At 47.9% G+C, this 21,742-nt stretch overlaps 1 protein-coding gene across 3 annotated transcripts in view; it reads left to right on the forward strand.

Annotated features, from left to right (window-relative positions):
* Positions 1–292: 292 nt before the first annotated feature.
* Positions 293–21,742, forward strand: part of XIRP1 (xin actin binding repeat containing 1) — a 33,582-nt gene continuing 12,132 nt past the window's right edge. The window contains exons 1-2 of one of the 3 annotated variants that reach the window (XM_048510928.1): positions 293–548; positions 19,587–19,748. Coding sequence is in view for 1 of the 3 variants with exons in the window: in XM_048510926.1 (XP_048366883.1) it covers positions 11,284–11,293 (10 nt within the window). In the remaining 2 variants the exon portion in view is untranslated. Of the gene's footprint in view, positions 549–11,001; positions 11,294–19,586; positions 19,749–21,742 lie in introns of those variants that run through there. The other 2 variants (XM_048510927.1, XM_048510926.1) reach the window with 2 other exon arrangements.

Here is a 21,742-nt window from a genome sequence, read left to right on the forward strand (position 1 = left end):
CAAACACTTGGGTCACACTCGGAGTACAAGCCTTAAACATCTTTAAAAAGCCCGCAGTGTGACAACATTAGCCAATGCCGACGGGATCATGAAATCACAACTTCGAACATGACTCAGGGAAGCGTGAGTCGGCCACTGATGCATTACGTGGACGTTTCGGCCTCTTCCCCTGATTGGAGTACAGTGAGGAGGGAATCTCACTGAATGAATAAACCCTTTGGGCATTGCAAACTCATATGATGTGCTGGGGGGGGGGATGCTATTCCCCCCCCTCCCTCCAGCCAAGGTTACCAGGAATCATGATTGACTCAGACCGGTGGAATAGCAGTTTGGCTGGCTCCTAAAAATAGCTCACCCTTTTCATCCTCCCAACATAGCTCGGGACACCCAGATATAATCAGCTGTGAGAGGCCAGCCAGAGATACAGTGGCCGCGTTGAGAGATAGGGAGTGGAGCAGGTCTCCCCCACAGGACTCTTAAAGGACCGAGCCTTTCCAAATCCATACATTTCACGAGAAGACGCCTCTCGGGATTGCTGGGAACTCTCTGTAAGTTGCTTCGGAGGGGCTTTATGGGGGGACGGGAGAAGGTCGACGGGAATAAATTCCGAGGATGGTTTGCGGACACCGATAAGGAAATTCTTTCACTCAGCTCAGAGCTCTGCGGGGAGCTGAGGGTCATCGAATAGCTCATTGAATGAAACCGGATTGACCTGTTTGGAATATGCTGCCACAGGAGGTGGTGACGGTCACTAACCTGGATAGCTTTTAAAAGGGCTTGGACAGATTTATGGAGGAGAAGTCAATCTCTGGCTACCAATCTTGATCCTCATTGATCTGAGATTGCAAATGCCTGAGCAGACCAGGTGCTCAGGAGCAGCAGCAGCGAAGGCCCTTGCTTTCACCTCCTGCACGTGAGCTCCCAAAGGCACCTGGTGGGCCACTGCGAGTAGCAGAGAGCTGGACTAGATGGACTTTGGTCTGATCCAGCAGGCTACTGTGTTTTCCCGAATATAAGACAGTGTCTTATATTAATTTTTGCTCCCAAAGTTGCACTATGTCTTATTTTCAGGGCATGTCTTATATTTCTGTGTTCTGTTCGTCGGGCATGCTTCCAAACAAAAACTTTGCTATGTCTTACTTTTGGGGGATGCCTTATATTTCGCACTTCAGCAAAACCTCGACTACGTCTTATTTTCCGGGGATGTCTTATATTCGGGGAAACAGGGTAGTTCTTATGTTCTTATCCAACTGACTTCTTCCAAGCAGGCATAAACTTTAGCTGAGATTCCTTTTCGTGGACTTCCAGTCGTCCTCCGGTCTAGCAAATAGCCCAAATCAGGTCCACGTGCTGCCACCAGACAATTAGACTTTTTTCTTTAAAGCCTTGTCTTGATCTCCCAGACTGGATGCAAATCCATCCCCAGGTGGGTTAAGCCCGGGTTACTCAGTTGCTCCATCCTTCTCCTAACCCTGTTAGTTCCTTTGTCCCAGGTGCAAACTTCCTGGCTCAGCCGTGTGCAGATTAGGGGGGGCACATTTCTGAAGGCACAGTCTCAAAACTTTCAGGGTCTCATCAGGAGACTGCCCTAATGATACCCCCCTGGTTTGGTGCAGTTTGGTTCAGGGGGGCCAAAGTTATGGACCCTCAAAACTGTAGCCCCCATCTCCTATTAGCTCCTATTGGAAACAATGGGGGATAGGGGCACCCCTTTTGGGAGTCCATAACTTTGGACTCCCTGAACCAAACCTCACCAAACTTGGGGGGGTAGCATAAGGACGGTCTCCTGATGATACGCTGAAAATTTGGTGCCGCTAGCCTAAAAACTGCGCCCCCTGCAGGCCAAAAATGGAAAACAACTAAAAATACCCCAAAACGAACCCAGCATTTGATGCCCCCCCCACAAAGTGATGTCCTGGGCAGCTGCCCACCTTGCCCAATGGGCATTACGCCAGTGTTTGCACGTGCCGCTGTAGACATCCCACGCGACTGGGACTGTTTGGACTGGGATCAATGGATATGAAAGAGATGACGTTCCTCGGGTGACTGTGGGTCCGCTTACCTCGCTGGGTTGTTGTAAGCAAAATGGCAGAAAGGAGAACCGCCTGAACTACCTCGGAGGGTGGTGGAGTCTCCTTCTCTGGAGGTTTCTAAAGAGAGGCTGGGTGGCCATCTGTCAGGAGGGCTTTGATTGTGTGTTCCTGCAAGGCAGGGGGTTGGACTGGATGGCCCTTGCTTGGGGCGTCTTCCAGCTCTATGATTCTATGAACCACCTTGAGCTAGTAGCGACTGCGGGATGAATCTGGGAACAATAGATGAAATTTTAACACAGCCGCCATTCCAATGTCTTTGTGCGTTTTACCTTCATTCTCTTGGCCGCAAGAAAGGGCCTGCCAGGCTACAGTTTTTATTTATTTTATTTATTTTATTATTTATTATTTAAACTTTTATACCGCCCCATCCCCGAGGGGCTCTGGGCCGTGTACAACACAAATCTCGATACAAATAAATATAGTTAAATCCTTTAAAAACAGCAGCAAGATAATAAGAGGCATCCAAGAAACCCTAATCCATCTTGCTTTCGGAATTCCTGATCCAAGAGAGAAAGATTTCTGATTGGTAAAAGCTATAGCAGCGGTGGCGAACCTATGGCATGGGTGCCAGAGGTGGCACTCAGAGCCCTTTCTGTGGGCACACGTGCACACAGTTCATGGGGGTGTGGAAAATCACCCCCCACACACACACACACACATCTAGGCTGGCCTGGGCACGATCCTTTACCTGGGAGTAAGCTCAGTTGCTGGCAATGGGGTTTCTTCTGAGTAAACACTCCTAGGATTTTGATTCACCCATTCGAAGCGTTGCATGGTTGCTTCACCAAGCTTACTCCCGAGTAACGTGCGCCTCTGAGCCGACCGTTTTTCTAAACCAAAACCTCAGTATTCAAGTTAAATTGCCGTGTTGGCACTTTGCGATAAATAAGTGGGTTTTGGGTTGCAGTTTGGGCACTCGGTCTCGAAAAGGTTTGCCATCCCTGAGCTATAGGATGACCTGGTTGTTGGCTGGTTAGTTAGTTGTTCTCCAGATTGTACACCGTAGGGTTGCCAGGCACAGCCTGAGAGCCAGCAGATCAAGGGCACTATTGACCACAGTGTGATGTCACTTCCTGGGAAAACCCGGAAGTGATGTCATGCCATTGACCAACTGCAGTTTTTTCTGTATTTTCTCTCACCGGTCATAGCAGGGGTGGCAGACAGTGGGAGCCAGGGGCAGAGAAACTCCTGACGGGGGCTGGACAGATCAAGTGATATTACTCAATAGCGAAGATTAAATCAAAGTGCCTATAGTTATTAAGCTTCAGTTCTTTCTAAAGCATTACAAGCAGCATATCAGTAAACAGAACGCTGTGAAGCAACACATTTGAGTTGTAATCGTTTCTTTATCATTGGAGCTATACAGTGCAGATTTGTAGAAGCATTCATGGGGTTGGCACACTGTTGTTTTCTAAGCATTTAGCTCACACAAGGATTTTCTTGATTGACTCTTCTCTTAATCCTGTCTCGGAAACCCAAAATACAGAAATTGAATTACTGACACTTTCTCCAGACCAGGAAAAGCCCTGCTTACTAAATTTCTGCGTGTCAGGACCGCACCGCGTATGGAGCAGGGACTCTGTGATCAGATGCACAAGAGATAAATTAACATAGAAACATTATTATTATACAGATTAGCCTGTACACTCCCACACATGCCAGCTGGGTGACCTTGGGCTAGTCACAGCTTCTCGGAGCTCTCTCAGCCCCACCTACCTCACAGGGTGTTTGTTGTGAGGGGGGAAGGGCAAGGAGATTGTAAGCCCCTTTGAGTCTCCTACAGGAGAGAAAGGGGGGATATAATCCAAACTCCTCCTCCTCCTTCTTTCTTCTTTCTTCTCCTTTTTTCTTTTTCTTTTTTCTTCTTCTTCTTCTTCTTCTTCTTCTTCTTCTTCTTCTTCTTCTTCTTCTTCTTCTTCTTCTTCTTCTTCTTCTTCTTCTTCAATTTGATAAACCGCCCTACCCCCGAAGGGCTCAGGGCGGTGTACAACAAAACAACAACAACCATAATAAAACAAATCAAATAACCCCAGTTAAAAATACAAAACCTTAAAACTATAGCAGCAGCATCCTACAATAAATAGTTAATAATTAATAATAATTAATAATAGGGGCGTCTGGCATCACACCCCAATGGTCAAAACCTGGGAGTGGTCAAATTCTGGGAGGGGGCTGGCAGATGGTTCGGTGTACAACCAGTGAACAGGGCAAGAAGAGGAGTTGGAAGGGACGCCAAGCGGTCATCCAGTCCAACCCCTTGAGCAAAACAGGACATTCACAACTACTGCCCATTCCCCCAGTCACCTATGCTCAGAAGAAGGGGAAAACAGTTTCCGATGGTAAAATTATTGTGTGCCTTTTGTAGAGGGACGATTTGCTTTACTGTTCTTTTGTAAAGACTTCTGTGAGATTTTTTTTTTTGCTGTATAAGAGCTTGTTTAAGATATGTTTATTGGATATTACAAGTGATTGGTAATTATATACCACTAGCCCAAGGGTAGGGAACCTGCGGCTCTCCAGATGTTCAGGAACTACAATTCCCATCAGCCCCTACCAGCATGGCCAATTGGCCATGCTGACAGAGGGTGATGGGAATTGTAGTTCCTGAACATCTGGAGAGCCGCAGGTTCCCTACCCCTGCACTAGCCTTATTGGTGCTTTTTTTGTTGTTGGTTAACCTTCAAGCTCCCTACCCCCAGTGGTGGGATCCAAAAATTTTAGTAACAGGTTCCCATGGTGGTGGGATTCAAACTGTGGCGTAGCACCAATGGGGCTGGGCGGGGCACGACGGGGGCGTGGCCGGGCATTCCAGGGGCGGGGCATTCCTAGGCGGGGCTGTGGCAAAGACGCAGCCGCTGCGCCGGTCCTTGGGCGGGAAACGAATGCAGGCAGGCGCAGGCTGCCACGCACGCCGGTGCACCTCCTGCTAGACTGCTTCAAGTTCTGCGTGCTACTGCTGAGAGGAGGGCGTAACTAAGGCCAAAATCACGTGGCAAAATCACCAATTAGTAACCCCCTCTCGGCACACGGAAATAATTAGTAACCTACTTTCGGGAACCTGTGAGAACCTGCTGGATCCCACCTCTGCCTACCCCACTCCCATTATGGAACATCCGGGGGGTGGCAAGAGATACCCCACTATTACAACATCTGCAGCTGACAACGGTCAGTTTCCCTCGGAAAAGAATGGCTGCTTCGGAAGGCGGACTCTAGTTTTGGCTGAAAGTGTGTAACGGTCCCAATGTCACCCAGCAAGCCTGTGTGGCAGAGTGGGGAATCGAACCTGGATACCTCTGCTTCTCGACTCCTGCAGAGCTGTACTCACAATGGCTCATTAACATCCCAAGCCTCTTGGGAAATTTTTTTACCACCCCTCCCCGCAAGCAGGGATACTTCTTGAAGGCTGGGTTCCTCTCACAGTTGCCTGCTAAAAGACACCCTCCCCCTTCTTCCCGGTCCCAAAATACTATCACCAGTTGTCACTGAGGGAACCAGGAATAGACTCCGCACATTCCTTCAAGCTCTCCCCATCCTGACTCCATCTCCCTGAACCAAATATACCAAACAAAGTTGCCAAGTTCCACCACCCCCCCCACCGCCCCCGGCTGCCAGCAGGGGATGAAGGGCAGAGGTGGGATCCAGCAGGTTCTCACAGGTTCCCGAGAGCAGGTTACTAATTATTTGCGTGTGCCGAGAGGGGGTTACTAATGGGTGATTTTGCCACGTGATTTTGGCCTTAGTTACGCCCCTCCTCTCAGCAGTAGCGCGCAGAACTTGAAGCAGTCTAGCAGGAGAGGTGCACCGGCAGGCGTGGCAGGCCTGGCGCTCTGCCTGCATTCGCATTCGGCCTAAGGTGACTGGCGCAGCTGCTGGGCAGCCCCCTGCTACATGCCCCGCCCAGGAATGCCCCACCCCGGAATGCCAGGCCACGCCCCCGTCGTGCCCCGCCCAGCCCCATTGGCACTACAGTTTGAATCCCACCACCATGGGAACCAGTTACTAACATTTTTGGATCCCACCACTGATGAAGGAGCAGGATTGCCAGACCCAGATTGGGAAACCCCTGGAAATTTGGGGCTGGGGTTTAGGGAAGACTGGGACCTCAGAGGGTTACAATACCATAGAGTCCTCCCTCCTAGGCAGCCATTTTCTCCAGGAGAACTGATCTCTATAGTCTGGAGATGCTGTAATTCTGGGGGATTCCCCAGCTCCTGCCTGGAGGTTGACATCTCTACCAACACGGGTAATTTTGGCCACATAACAATTTTCTACACTGTTAATCAGAACTGGTTAAATGGCTTTAACTACCCAGTATGTATGTCAATGGATGCTTCTCTACTGGAGAGCCAGTGTGGTATAGTGGTTAAGAGCAGCTGGATTCTAATCTGGAGAACTGGGTTTGATTCCCCACTCCTCCACCTGAGTGGCTGAGGCTTCTCCGGTGAACCAGATGTGTTTCCGCACTCCTACATTCCTGCTGGCTGACCTTCGGCTAGTCACAGTTCTCTCCCAACTCTCTCAGCCCCACCTACCTCACAAGGTGAATGTTGTGGGGAGAGGAAGGGAAAGGAGCTTGTAAGCCCCCTTTTTGGCACTGCTTCCTTCTTGTTGTTGTTGTTGTTGTTGTTGTTGTTGTTGTTGTTGTTGTTGTTGTTGTTGTTGTTGTTGTTGTTGTTTGTTTGTTTTGGTTAGCTGTCTTTTCTCCTGCCTTATTTCACTGGCAGGATTCATCGCTCTATTGCTAGACCTTTCGCTTAAAAAAAAGGTTAAAATCAAAAAGCCCTTCTAATCAATTTTAAATGGTGGAACTAGGATTGGGGAAGGTGGGGTGGAATGAAAAACCTCAAAGAGAAATTAACACATGGCCACCTTCGTTGCAGAAATCGCAGAGATTCTCTGATCTTTGATGTGGTGTGTTTAGGAGCGAGGAAAACATGTGCATAACAAAGAATCTCATATGACGAGGATGAACGCTCTTTCCTTTTACTTTATTTGGGGCGTATATCCCGCTGTGCCCCAGCTGACGGCAGGTGCACAATCAGACATATAGTTCAGTTTTGTTTGGAGTACATGTTAGGTTATTCAGTGCAGAATTTTACTATTCCAGGTCTTTCAGAACACACATATGCAGTCTGTAATCAGATTGGAAAGGCAGCCACTATCTTGCACATTCATCCAGAGATCCACTCATCCCAAAGATCGGCTCAATGCTTGACTCTGTTATCTTTCATCTTCAATTTATGGGAGTCACATAGTGGGCAATCAGACCTTGGAACCAGATTCCTGGGTCAGGAATGCAGACCTGGAAAAGCTGGGCTGAACAACAGGATCAAGGGACTGACAGCAGAACAAAAGCTGATTGGCAGGCAGCAGAGGCAAAGGGAAGCGAGTCAAGCGCCCAGCCATTGATTGAATGGCCTGGCTTGCGGCCAGCGCTCCCCCACCCCGATTAACTTGCCACATTGACTTCTCCTCTGGCTATTATTGCTGCTCATCCATCTATGAGAATCCTGCCCCCCCCCCCCCCCCCAAGCCGCTGTCTAGCAAGCCTTTTGTCGGGCCCCCAATTATCTTGCAGCGAAGCAAAGGGAGAGGATTAGGGGGTAAGGCCGTGCCAGCGAATTCCTCAACTTCCAGCAAGAGATACGCCGGCTATTAAAAGAAGGGCTTGGAATGTGTGGGCATTGTCGATCGAGGGATATTCGGCTTTCTGCGAAGGCAAATGATTGCCTGAAGGTAGATGCAGCCCAGACAGAACAGCACCAGGGTGGTTTTCACCCCTAGCTTGGTTTGCCGACCTTCCGGCAGGATCTGGGATTGTCCCAGAGTCGCGACTGTCCTCTAGACTGCAGAAATCAGCTCCCCCAGAGAAAACGGCAACATGAACTCTATGGTTTCCGATCCGTGCTGAGCTGCCTCCCAAAACTACACACACACACACACACACACACACACACACACACACACACACACACACACACACACACACACACACACACACCAAGCTTCACTCCCAGATCCCCAGGAAGTTTCCAGCCCAGAGTTGGCAACTGGAGAGCCTGGTCTCACAATATGCACGGTACGACATGGATTTGCAATGTATATGATATATATGCAAATCAAATTCTGATTCTGCCATCTATCTATCTATCTATCTATCTATCTATCTATCTATCTATCTATCTATCTATCTATCTATCTATCTATCTATCTATCTATCTATCTATCTTTTATTGATTGATTGATTGATTGATTGATTGATTGATTGATTGATTGATTGATTGATTGATTTTGTATAGCGCCCTATCCCCGAAGGGCTCTGGGCGGTGATACAACAAAATTAAATCGTTTGTCGTCATGTTTCAAGCTTGCCTTTTTGAAAAAATGGGGGGGGGGGGCATCTATTTCTTGATTCATTTGTTTGCCTTGATTTTTACAAACCCGCACACTTTTTTCGTAAACAACTGCAAAAAAAAAGTTCCACAGATTGCGCAGGGGGAAGTGCATGGGTAACGGCACGGGCGTTAGCCAATTGGTGTCATCCTCTGCCGACTTTTCACTAGATGAAACAGTTTCTTGCTGAAAAAATTCAGGACTCAAAAAAAAATTTTTTGTCTGAAGAAAGGGAAACACATGGTGTGTACTGAGTGAGTTGTGTGACTTTCAAGCTGAAAACATTACATCTGAATTTACCCCAATGTCTCCCTAATGTGTCCAGCATATAGAGGTTAAGAGCAGGTGGGTTCTAATCTGGAGAACCGGGTTCCATTTCCCACTCCTCTACTTGAGTGGTGGCTTCTTATCTGGCGAACTGGATTTGTTTCCCTGCTCCAACACATGAAGCCTGCTGGGTGACCTTGGGCTAGTCACCATTCTTCAAAACTGTCTCAGCCCCACTTACTTCACAAGGGGTCTGTTATGGGGAGAGGAAGGGAAGGAGTTTGTAAGCCATTATGAGATTCCTTACAGTTGAGAAAAGCAGGATATAAATCCAAATTCTTCTTAAGAACATAAGAACATAAGAACTAGCCTGCTGGATCAGACCAGAGTCCATCTAGTCCAGCACTCTGCTACTCGCAGTGGCCCACCAGGTGCCTTTGGGAGCTCACATGCAGGAGGTGAAAGCAATGGCCTGCTGCTGCTGCTGCTGCTGCTCCCGAGCACCTGGTCTGCTAAGGCATTTGCAACCTCAGATCAAGGAGGGTCAAGATGGGGAGCCATAGATCGACTTCTCCTCCATAAATCTGTCCAAGCCCTTTTTAAAGCTCTCCAGGTGAGTGGCCATCACCACCTCCTGTGGCAGCATATTCCAAACACCAATCACACGTTGCGTGAAGAAGTGTTTCCTTTTATTAGTCCTAATTCTTCCCCCCAGCATTTTCAAGGAATGCCCCCTGGTTCTAGGATTGTGAGAAAGAGAGAAAAATTTCTGTCAACATTTTCTACCCCATGCATAATTTTATAGCCTTTTTTATAGACTTCTTCTTCTTCTTCTTCTTCTTCTTCTTCTTCTTCTTCTTCTTCTTCTTCTTCTTCTTCTTCTTCTTCTTCTTCTTCTTCTTCTTCTTCTTCTTCTTCTTCTTCTTCTTCTTATTCTTATTCTTATTCTTATTCTTATTCTTATTCTTATTCTTATTCTTATTCTTCTCCCCCTCCTCCTCCTCTCAATCCAAATTCGTTGTCGTCTTCTTCTTCTCCTCCTCTTCCTCCTCTTTGGTGATGATTACTCTAAGAAGCACGCTGGAATCCTAATCTTCCTTCCGCAGGGGGGTGGGAATCATTCATGCTGAGCAGTTCTTCTGTTTGACCTTTGACTCTACCCCCAGAGGCAAGAGTGTCTGGGATGCCTAAGATTCCATGACAGTCAAGACAGAAAGTCCCACAAATCACATCAAAGAAAGCGTCTGTGCACACGTCAGCTTGTTCCCTAAAGGGCACGGTTGCGTGTGGCCAGTGAGTCCCCACAAGGATCCAATTACTGCAATTCCCACTTACTGGAATGCCAACCTGCTCCGCCTTCCCTCTCTCCTACAGATTTTAGAAAATTCTAGTTTGATTCTTGTGTCTCTGTGAGAGCCAGCGTTTTGTAGTGGTTAAGAGCAAGTGCACTCTAATCTGGAGAACTGGGTTTGATTCCCCACTCTGCCACTTGAGCTGTGGAGGCTTATCTGGGGAACTAGATTTGCTTGTGCACTCCAACACATGCCAGCTGGGTGACCTTGGGCTAGTCACAGTTCTTCGGAGCTCTCTCAGCCCCACCCACCTCACAGGGTATTTGTTGAGCGGGGGGAGGGAAAGGTGTTTGTAAGCCTCTTTGAGTCTCCTTACAGGAGAAAAAGGGGGGATATAAATCCAACTCTTCTTCTTCTCCTTGGTCCAGGCCTATCAATTATGTGGGGGGTGGACATAACTCTTCCTCCCGCACCACCACCATCATGTGGTCCTCTCAGCAGTGTGGCGTAGGAGGTTAAGAGCTCATGTATCTAACCTGGAGGAACCGGGTTAAGTTCCTTGCTCTGCCGCCTGAGCTGTGGAGGCTTATCTGGGGAATTCAGATTAGCCTGTGCACTCCCACACACGCCAGCTGGGTGACCTTGGGCTAGTCACAGTTCTTCGGAGCTCTCTCAGCCCCACCTACCTCACAGGGTGTTTGTTGAGAGGGGGGAAGGGCAAGGAGATTGTAAGCCCCTTTGAGTCTCCTGCAGGAGAGAAAAGGGGGATATAAATCCAAACTCTTCTTCTTCTTCTAAAAAGACCGAAAAGCCCCCCTCATGGGTCTCTCAGAATTTCCTCTAAAAAGTATCCCGGGGATTTTCAGAGAGGGCTCCCAGGAGGTCAGAAGAATCTCTCCCACGGGTTTGGCATCTCTCTGCTCAATACTAGGGGAGCCACAGAAGCTCTGCAGGTGTGCAGCTGGGATGCCGAGGGCTCTCCCTACCAGGGAGAAAAACCCCACAGGGTTGGCAGCAGGGCCAGCCGAAGCAGCGCTTCCAGAGGGACACAATAGAGTTTCGCTTAGCAGTTCTCATTGTTCGGGGCCCGTCGGGTTCAGTCGCAAAGCTGACCACAGGCTCTGGGCCACCTCTGGCAGAGCCGCCGGGCGCTGAGCTTGCAGCTTGTGTTTTGAACAGGGGATTCTGCCCACAGCGGCAGAGAGAGCGCCTGGCCAGTCTGGGAGAGGAGATGATCGATGCAAACAGGTGGGTGGCAATCGCTGGACTTCCAGCCGCACAATGGCTTGTAGAGGAGGCAGGAAAGGGGACGGGCTGCCTTGAGAAAAGAGCATGGCGGAAACGCCAGGGAGGATTTGGGGTTAGATATTTTCCTCCCTCTGGGTGTGATTTCAGCTGTTGCAGCGCCTGTGGTTGGGGGGGGGGGCTGCATTCAAAAGAATGCAAGCAACAGTCCCTTAAGGAAGAGAATATTCTGGCAGAGGTGTGCGTCAGAGTTTAGGTGTTTTGAAGCAGAGAATTTCTTTTTACTGATGCCTATGTGGAATTTTTTTTTTTGGCTTAGTCTGTTGGGTGTCAGGATGTGTTTATGCTGCCGTTGCTTGCCATTAGAGTAGCAATAGTGATTTTATTGTCAGGCATAGGCCAGCACAACATCCTTAAATCCCATAAATACGCTAAGGCCCCTTCCGCACATGCAGAATAATGCACTTTCGATGCACTTTCAATCCACTTTGCAGCTGTGTGGAATAGCAAAATCCACTTGTGATTGAAAGTGCATTCTTATGGACTGAAAGTGCATTATTCTGCATGTGCAGAAGGGGTCTCAGATAAAAACGATACCAGATTTAACAATACAAAACCATAAACTTCACACATTACAGTGTAGGTTTAACCTTTTTGATCTGCAACTAATGTCCTCCTTAAAATAGTAGCTAAAAACATAAAAGCGGCCAGCGTAACAGCAACCACAGGGAAAACATTTGCCAAGAAAAGACACACCTTGTTATCCTCCAAAGCGTTAATTTCAAAATAAAATAAAAATTACAGGAGTTACCTTGGATGCAGTCATAAAAGGGGCAATGTAGGATATACCCTGTTTCCCCGAATATAAGACATCCCTGGAAAATAAGACATAGTAGAGGTTTTGCTGAAGTGCGAAATATAAGGCATCCCCCAAAAGTAAGACGTAGGAAAGTTTTTGTTTGGAAGCATGCCTGACAAACAGAATACAGAAATATAAGACATCCCCTGAAAATAAGACATAGCGCATCTTTGGGAGCAAAAATTAATATAAGACACTGTCTTATATTCGGGGAATATAAGAAAATAAGACATAGCACATCTTTGGGAGCAAAAATTAATATAAGACACTGTCTTATATTCGGGGAAACACAGTAATGAGCTAGGTCTTCTACCCGGGCAAAGATACCAATCCCTCGGATTCGGTAGGAAATGATTGAAAGCGCAGGTTGGTGAATGCCTTTCTTCAAGAGGGATCGGAGAGATCAGTTAGGGACCGAGAATAGATTTTGTTTTTCTTAACTTTAGGATACCAATTTGAAAATTTCGTACTGGACACATTTGAGTAACCCTTTGTAAGAGTTGCCAGTTTCCGGGAGGGGAAAAAAAACCATCTGTCCCCTTTAAGAGAAGCTTGATGGGATACTGTTTACCAGCTGATGTTATTGACTCCCGTGCCATGAAAAGTTTGGCTGCTCATTCCCACACCTTAATCCTCCATTACAAGAGAGAGGTATCTTTTGCCAGCTCAATTGGCAACCAAACTGTATTGCTTGGACCTCTGGAATACCTCTGCCCAGTGCATGGCTATCGCTTTTAAGAGAAGCTAAATGGGATGCTGCTTACTAGTTGATGTTATTTTTAAACCCCTTCCCCAGGTTGGGAACAGAGGGAAAAGAAACTCCTTTTACAGCCAAAAAGACTGTTCAAGGAATTGTGGGGCAGGGGCTGTAATGGGGTGGGGTGGGGGCCATCAAGCAGAAAAACTGGTAGGATCCAACCCACTCCCAACTTGACACTGTATTCACGCCAGAAATGCCAAGCTCACCAGATCTAAGCAATTCTCTATGTGCTAGACAGTAGCTCATTCTCTGGAGCAATCTGGATTAGCTTTTGTCAGCAGAATAGGCATCAGTAATAGAATTAGGGCTGCCTGATCTTCTGCTATGGTGGGGGAGGGAATGGGGGAAGAAGAGGCATTGCCTGTCACTTCCGGCATGAACAGTGAAAAATCTCACTGCATTGGCACAGTGCTCCGGGATGCCCCCCCCCCCCAAAAAAAAAAACTCTGGTAAAACAGTAGAGTTTCAGGGACATCCTAAAGAGTCACACCAATGTGATGATGTCACATCTGGTGCGAACCCAGAACTGACATCACCCCTAAACCTTCTGCTAGTTGCTTGCTAGCACTGGGTGTTGGTGGTAGAAAGTGCCATCAAATCACAGCTAATTTATGAGACCCTGTAGGGTTTTCTAGGCAAGAGACGGCAAACGACTGCATTCTCCCGTGTCTCGCATTCTGTCCTCAAAGGAAGAGCCGTGCAGCTTAGCTCTGCTCATGTAAATACAGGCGCAATTAATGTCCAAAACACCGGTATGCTTCTAAAGGAAATCTGAATAATCTATGCTTCGATTCAGCCCAGATGGCTCCATAGAATGTAGTTTGAATATGTAAAGTCCTTCCAATTGTAAAAGTATCTGTTTAACATTCTGACATGTCACACTCCTTTCGACTGTTGCAAGCGCTGCGATTCCAAAAGTATCCAGAGCATGTTGTATATCTATGAAACATTGAACCAGTGGGGCTTCACACACACAACTGGGGATTCCAAAGCGGTCATTTTCTCCAGGGAACTGATCTCTCTAGTCTAGAGACAAACTTCCGGTGAATCCTCAGTTCCCACCTAGAGGTTGGCATCTCTAGACAGGACTGAGGGATCTGCTGGTGTTCTTAGAGAACCCTCCAAAGAGATCCCTAAGTTTACCTTTGCCCATTTTGATATTCCATCTGAAAATGAATTGTAATAGTCTTCTATTTTATTTCATCCTTTCCACGTTTTCTCTCCTGGCTCTCAGGAGCCAGTGTGGCATAATGGTTAAGAGCAGGTGGACTCTAATCTGGAGGACTGGGTTTGATTCCCCACTCCTCCATGTGAATGGCCGATGCTTACCTGGTGCACTTGATTTATTTCCCCACTCTCCCACATGAAGCCTGCTGTGTGACCTTGGGCCAGTCACAGTTCTCTCAAAACTCTCTCAGCCCCACCTACCTCACAAGGTGTCTGTCGTGGGGAGGGGCAGCTAGAGAACCATTTTAAGTCATTACTTTCAGTTTAATGTATTGTCAAAGGCTTTCATGGCCAGAATCACTGGGGTGCTGTCTGTGTGGTTTCCGGGCTGTATGGCCGTGTTCTATCAGCATTCTCTCCTGACGTTTCGCCTGCATCTGTGGCTGGTATTTTCAGAGGATCTGATAGTAGGAATGGAAAGCAAGTGGAGTATATATACTGTGAGGTCAAAAAGTGAGGCCCTCTGAATAGAGTAGCCTGGTTGTGAGTCACAAAGAAGTCTGTAGCCTGGGAGTAACAATGAAGATAGCAAGGTCAATAGGTGAATGCATCTGAATAGAAGTATCCTGGTCTTTGTTTCTTTGGTTGCTATTGTCTATAGTTGTCCTGTGTTTGTGTGGAGCTGATTAGTCACTGTCTTGATTCTAGAGTTTTTCAACACTGGCAGCCAAATTCTGTTCATTTTCATGGTTTCTTCCTTCCTGTTGAAGTTGTCCATGTGCTTGTGAATTTCAATGGCTTCTCTGTGTAGTCAGTTTTCTCCCAGTTTTCTTCCAGTTTTCTCCCTCTTTGCTTTTCTCCACCCAAAGATTAGTTTGGGGAAAAATGCAAGGCCATCCCAGAAACCGGTAATCTGAGCAGGTGAACTCCAAGATTTACACTGGCTGTGAGGTTGAGGAGGGGAAGTCAAATAATCTGACAAAAAATGATATATTTTTTTAGTCCATACTGAACATTAACTTCAGCAGCACAAATGGCACTGTTGTCGGGTTATTTTATCTGAGCCCAGGCTGCAGGGGCTCTTACCCTGAAAATGTTCTGTTCATTCATTATGGTCTTAAAATATTATCTGTTTCTGGCTGGTACCTGGGAATTAATGTGCAGTGTTCACCTGTGGAGCAAAGGTATCTAGGGCCATCAACACCAGCATGACCTGGGGGTGTCATGGAGAGGTTAAGAGGAAGAGCTCTTCAGAAAACCTGTTTCTTCGGGGAAGACCAAAGTAGACAGCTCTGTATTTTTGGCATCTGGCTCCAAGCATCTAGACTCACTGGGGCCACGGCTGGCTAGATGGTTGCATCAATTGTGAGCATGATAGATGCAGCACACATTGTCATAATAAATGCTACACATTCCTACAGGTCCACTTGGTATTTTCAGCTGTTTGGGATTTTGAAAGGTCAAGGCCTATCTTCACTTGTTCTTGGGCTGTTTTGCACGCCATGCTTTCTACAGAGGTGCAATTACAAACACACGCATAGTGTATTGATGGCAAACAGCATGGGCAGGTAGATTATTTGCCCCCTTGTGTTCGTAAAATTAATAGAGGTGGCAAAAATGCAATTTGCCATTTTTTATGGTTATAGATTTGTAAATTGTTTTAAATTTGTTTTAAAATTGTTGTTTTTAGCCTGCTGTGTTTAATGTTATTATGTATTGTTGTTGCAGGCCTGCTGTACGCCGGCCAGAGCCCTTCGGGGATGGGAGGTTTAAAATCTAATATATAGATAAATAAAGCCTGAGCCTTTAGGGAGGGCGGTATACAAATATAAATAATAAAAATAAATAAATAAATAAAATTATTCTAGAGAGCTTTTCTACATAGGCAAGAGGGTAGTGCTGTTTAAAAGTTGCTTGGATAAATGGTTGGGGAGCGTGTTCCGTGCTACTGTGCATACTTTGTTGCGGGATGGATCCCGCTGTATAATTTTGCATCATTTAATGCGTCATCTTAACACGCTGGGCTTCAGTTCTGTTTTTTTGGACTTTGGGCTGGTTCTACAACCCAGATCCTGTTTCATTGGTTATCAAACAGCTTGTCTTGTTGGGCCTTTCCCCACTCTCTTCAATCCCCCCTATGCCGCGTGCTGCTCTCAGCACACGGCATCCCAGGTGGCGCCCGGGCGTCCCCATCAAAAGGCACCGTTAAGAAGAGCGCCTGGGATGCCGCAAGCTGAGGGGGTGCGACAGCGGCAGCGTCGGGGTGGCTGCGCTGTCACCGCCCCTGTCGTGGGGAGTGCCGGGGACCCCGCGCTACTCTCCTCAAGTAGCACGGGCTTAAGGTAAGTGGGGAAAGGCCCGTTGATTGTATTGGCTCAAGTCCCAGTGAGAAAGGCAATCTATACATAATGCAGATAAATTAATAAATGCGGAAGTATTTCCTTTGTTTCCAGAAAAACATTCTTATGTTTTTCTGGAAACATGACCTGACTCGCGTCATTACAGCATTAGCGAACATCAAAAACATACATTGCTGCTGAGTCAGTGTGCTATTTTGGATAGAATGTCAAGCTAGAATCATGGAAAGGTTGCCATGGGAAAGGAGCTTTTCAGGGCAAGGACTCTGGAAAATGACATCATTATGACATCATGTGTCATAATGTCATTTCTGGGTGAAAACCAAGAAGGGACATCACGCTACCTTGCAACACTCTAGGTACCCCACTCATCTTTATGATAAAGATCATAGAGAATTGTCAAAGGCTTTCATGACTGGAATCAATCAGGTTTTGTGGAATTCCAGGCTGTGTGGGCATGGTCTGGTAGTGTTTATTCCTAATGTTTTGCCTACATCTATGGCTGGCATCTTCAGAGGCATGCCACGACCAGATGGGTTCCTCTCCGTGGCACAGTGGGTCTTGCAGCGCTGTGTCATACCTGTGAAGATGCCAGCCAGAGATGCAGGTGAAATGTTGGGGGGGGGGGAGAGATACCAGACCGTGGCCATACTAAACCACCACCACACAGCCCAAAAAACCCACAACAACCAATCATAGGTCGAATCCCCACTTGAAATTTGCATGCAGATCCAAACCTGTTCGTTGTGAAACCGTGCCCTCTTCATCGGAGTTTCTCCCTCCCCACTGTAGCAAGCACACAGCAGACACACCCGGTTGCAGAACTCTTAGCAATCCCCACTACCAGGCGAGCTCGCTTCGTCGGTCTCCCCTGATTGGCTGGCGTGCCTTGATGGGGTGGAACTTTTTCCCACTGCGGAAACGTACATTGTAAGGGCGTGATAAAAAAAACCAACGTGTAGAAGTTTAACGTTCAACTGTGCAAACAGTTAATCGTTACCTGTGTAAACCATTAATGATTAACAGTTACACGTTTGACTGTTTAACGTTTGCGTCCCCTTCTGCTGGCCGATTGCAAAAGCGGAAACGAAACCAAGGAAAGGCTGCGCGCGCATCGCAGCGCTGATTGATTGCCCAAATTCCGTCAGGGTTTCAACCCTCATCCCTCCCCTCGGATCAGCTCTGAACAGTGTTAATGGGGTCTGTGCCACTTGCAACCAGGTCTTGCCGGAATGCAGATTAACGGGGAGAACGAGCACCAGAAACAGAATCTGCCACACAAGCAATGGGGAGGTCGTCCCTCAAACCTGGTTAGTTTGTGTTCTGAAACCTGGCTAAGATAGTAGTGGGGATTCGACCATAGAGATTTGTGGGATCCCTAAAGCAGTACCACAACCAGTGATGTCACTGCCAGGCTTTCTGCCAGAAATGACATCATGGCATGGGTGTCATGTGTTTTCTCCCCCTTTTTCCTCCTTGACAGCAGGTGCAGCAGCAAAAGATGACCCCCACCACCACCACCACCACCTGGCTGCTGGCAACCCTAGATCTTAGCCATGAAGATCACCTGGTGACCCGGGGCCACACACTCTCAGCCAAATCTACTGTACAGGGTGGATGTGAGGGAAAAATAATGAGTTCCTTGGAAGTAGGGATGGTTAAAAACAGACAGACAGATAGACCAATAATGCCTGCAATCAGAGGTGGGATCCAGCAGGTTCTCACCAGTTCCCGAGAGTGGGTTCCTAATTATTTGTGTGTGCCGAGAGGGGGTTACTAATTGGGTCTGCTTTTCCGTTAGAAATTCCATTAGGTCCAAAAATCATCAAGTCCTGTTGTTTCCTATGTGGCTGGTTAGCGAAGGTAGAAAACGGGATAATTCTCCCTGTTGGGCTGTTTTAAAAACATGTTTTAGTAATATGGTAAAGTTCCTTGTTTAAGGAAAGCATCCTTCTTTTGATTTCTAGAAACAAAATTAAGTATTTGAAAGTATTAAGTATTTGACAGGCAGTCAATTAGAGGAGAAGTCGTTGTTTCTGTTGGCAGTAGACGATAGGACTTGCTATAATGAGTTTAAATTATGGAGAGAAAGATACCAGCTGGAAATTAGGAACTTTTTTTACAGTAAGAGTTTTTTTACAGTAACAGAGAAATTATTAATGCCCCGCCCCTGGAATGCCCGGCCACGCCCCCGTCGTGCCCCGCCCAGCCCCATTGGCGCTACGCCACTGTTTGAATCCCACCACCATGGGAACCTGTTACTAAAATTTTTGGATCCCACCACTGCCTGCAATGCATCACAGCCCCCCAAGATCAAGAGGGGAAAGGATGGACTGAGGTTTCATTTGGCCATATCAGCTATTCTTCCACAACCCTCTTTTGCTTCTGGATTGGCAAATTTGGGGCCAAATAAGAAACCAGCTTTCACTAAGGGGAAGGGCAGCCAACCTTCAAACAGCAACTGGAAACCTCCCACTATTACAAAAGAATTGCCCCCGAGCAAATGGCTGCTATGAAGGGTGCCCTGTATGGCTTTGTACCCTGCGGAGGACTGTTCCCTCCCCAAATCATTCCTTTCCAGGCCCCACCCCTCAAATTTCCAGGCATTTTACAACTCAGGACCACTGGTCACCAACCTCTTTCATCAACTGCACAAAAATCAGGTGTAGACAGAGGTGGGATCCAGCAGGTTCTCACAGGTTCCCGAGAGTAGGTTACTAATTATTTGTGTGTGCCGAGAGGGGGCTACTAATTGGTGATTTTGCCACGTGATTTTTGCCTCAGTTACGCCCCTCCTCTCAGCAGTAGCGCGCAGAACTTGAAGCAGTCTAGCAGGAGGTGCACTGGCATGCGTGGCAGCCTGTGCCTGCGTGCATTCGTTTCCCGCCCAAGGACCGGCGCAACGGCTGCGTCCTTGCCACAGCCACGCCTCCGGAATGCCCGGCCACGCCCCTGTCGTGCCCCGCCCAACCCCGTTGGTGTTACGCCACAGTTTGAATCCCACCACCATGGGAACCTGTTACTAAATTTTTTGGATCCCACCACTGGGTGTAGACCTTCTAGCAGTGCTTGAAGCCTTCACTAAACGGAGACCAATATTATTGTTTTAATGGCACGCGGCCCCACATTTTAGCCCGTCTGTCTCTTTTTCAGATGAGAGCATATTAGGAGCGTTAAGCAGCTCAGACGACAGGAGCCACATACCCCGCCAAGGACAAGGGCCAGCCTCTCTTCCCCTCCACAAAAAAGCGGCTTGCCCTCTGTCTAGCTTCGACAGCTGCTGCTGTTGATCACCCCGGGGGCCGGACAGAGCCAGTAAGTGCCTCATGCTTTGCATGTCTGCCATTTTTCTGAGGCTCCCAAAGAATTCAAGCAACACCCTCCTCCAGCAAGTGGCCGAACAGGAGGGAAAGCAAAGGTGCTGCTGGTAAAATGTGGCATTATACTAAGGTGACCAGATGGTCACCTTTCCATCCCGGGATGGGGAAGCGGCTGTGCGCGCACACACGCGCGCACGTGCAGCTGCAGAAGCACACGAGCTTCTGCGGCTTGCCGTTTGCCGCCCTGTGACAGGGCGGCAAACGGCAAGCCCCAGAAGCCCGAGCGCACGACCGCAGGAGCAAAAGGCAGCCTTTTGCACGGCGCTCCCCGGTCAGAAACAGGGAAGCGCCCCAGAAGACACTGCGGCTGCCGCAGTGCCTTCTGGGGCGCTTCCCTGTTTCTGACCGGGGAGCGCCGCGCAAAAGGCTGCCTTTTGCGGCGGCGCTCCCTGGTCAGGAAACAGGGAAGCGCCCCAGAAGCCTTCTGGGGCGCTTCCCTGTTTCCTGACTGGGGAGCGCCGCCGCAAAAGGCAGTGTGCTGCTGAGGCCATTGTCCGTAATCGGGACAATGGCATAAGCCCAGCGGGATGCAGGACACTCTACGCAAAAGCGTGAGTGTCCCGCGAAAATAGGGACGGATGGTCACCCTACATTATACGCAAGCAGTTGCATACACTACAACTCTGAGCCATTTGAATGGCTGCAAGACCTCCTCCACATGAACGGTGGACTCTTATCTGGTGAACTAAGGTCGTTTTCCCACTTACCGTCTGCTGTGCGCTACTCTACCAAAGTAGCACGGGGTCCCCCGGCACTCCCCACTACAGGGGCGGCAACAACGCAGCCGCCCCAACGCTGCCGCTCTCCCGCCCCCTCCGCGTGCATCATTCCTGGCGCTCCTCAAAACGGCGCCTTTTGATGACCCCCCGCAGAGCGCGGGGTAGTGGGGAAGCCCAGGAGCGCGCCAGAAATGACGCACGCTGAGAGTAGCACGCAGCAAAGGGTGGTCATGGTAAGTGGGGAAACGACCTAAGTTTGTTTCCCCGCTCCCACAAATGCTGGGTGACCTCGGGCCAGGCACAAAAAAGGGGAGCAGGTGAAACTCACATTCTTAGCTCCACTTAAGAGATTTTTTAAAAAGTCAATCAGCTTGATTGCAGTTGAAGACCAGAAATTATTTTAAATACAGAGTATAAAACCACAACATACAATGTCCAAATAAAATTTGGGAACGTTATGAAAACTGCAAAAAAATTTTTTACAAATGCAGAATGTTAAAACCATAAGATAAAATCAGGTCTCAACACTAATAGCACAAGGGAGGTATAAAACCGAAATATAAAATTGATAATCCAAATGGCCTACCACTAATTTGTGTTTAAACTACCCTGTTTATATTTACATCTTTTAACAATAGAGGTGCTGAACTTTGCCACCACTCTTGTGATGTTAGGATTGTCATCTTCTAAAAGCCTTTTCATACAGCTTTCCTCTGAACCAGACGAAGTTGCTGTTGGGAGAGAGCTAAACAACTTTGCCCTCATCCCCAGAACATCCATACCGAAGTCTTCAGAAATTTCCCAAACCTGATTTGGCAACGCTACTCTTCCTATTTCTTCCAGAATCCCTTCCTCTCCCAACACTCATAACCACTACACCACGCTGTACAAATTGTCATGACTGCTCCCCACCCAAGGAATCTGGAGAATTTATAAATTGATGATGAAGAAGAAGAAGAGTTTGGATTTATATCCCCCTTTTCTCTCCTGCAGGAGACTCAAATGGGTTTACAATCTCCTTGCCTTTCCCCCCTCACAACAAACACCCTGTGAGGTAGGTGGGGCTGAGAGAGCTCCGAGAAGCTGTGACTAGCCCAAGGTCACCCAGCTGGCGTGTGTGGGAGTGTACAGGCTAATCTGAATTCCCCAGAGAAGCCTCCACAGCTCAGGCGGCAGAGCTGGGAATCAAACCCGGTTCCTCCAGATTAGA

The sequence above is a fragment of the Sphaerodactylus townsendi genome, linkage group LG11 (genome assembly GCF_021028975.2).
Source record: "Sphaerodactylus townsendi isolate TG3544 linkage group LG11, MPM_Stown_v2.3, whole genome shotgun sequence".
Lineage (NCBI taxonomy): Eukaryota > Metazoa > Chordata > Lepidosauria > Squamata > Sphaerodactylidae > Sphaerodactylus > Sphaerodactylus townsendi.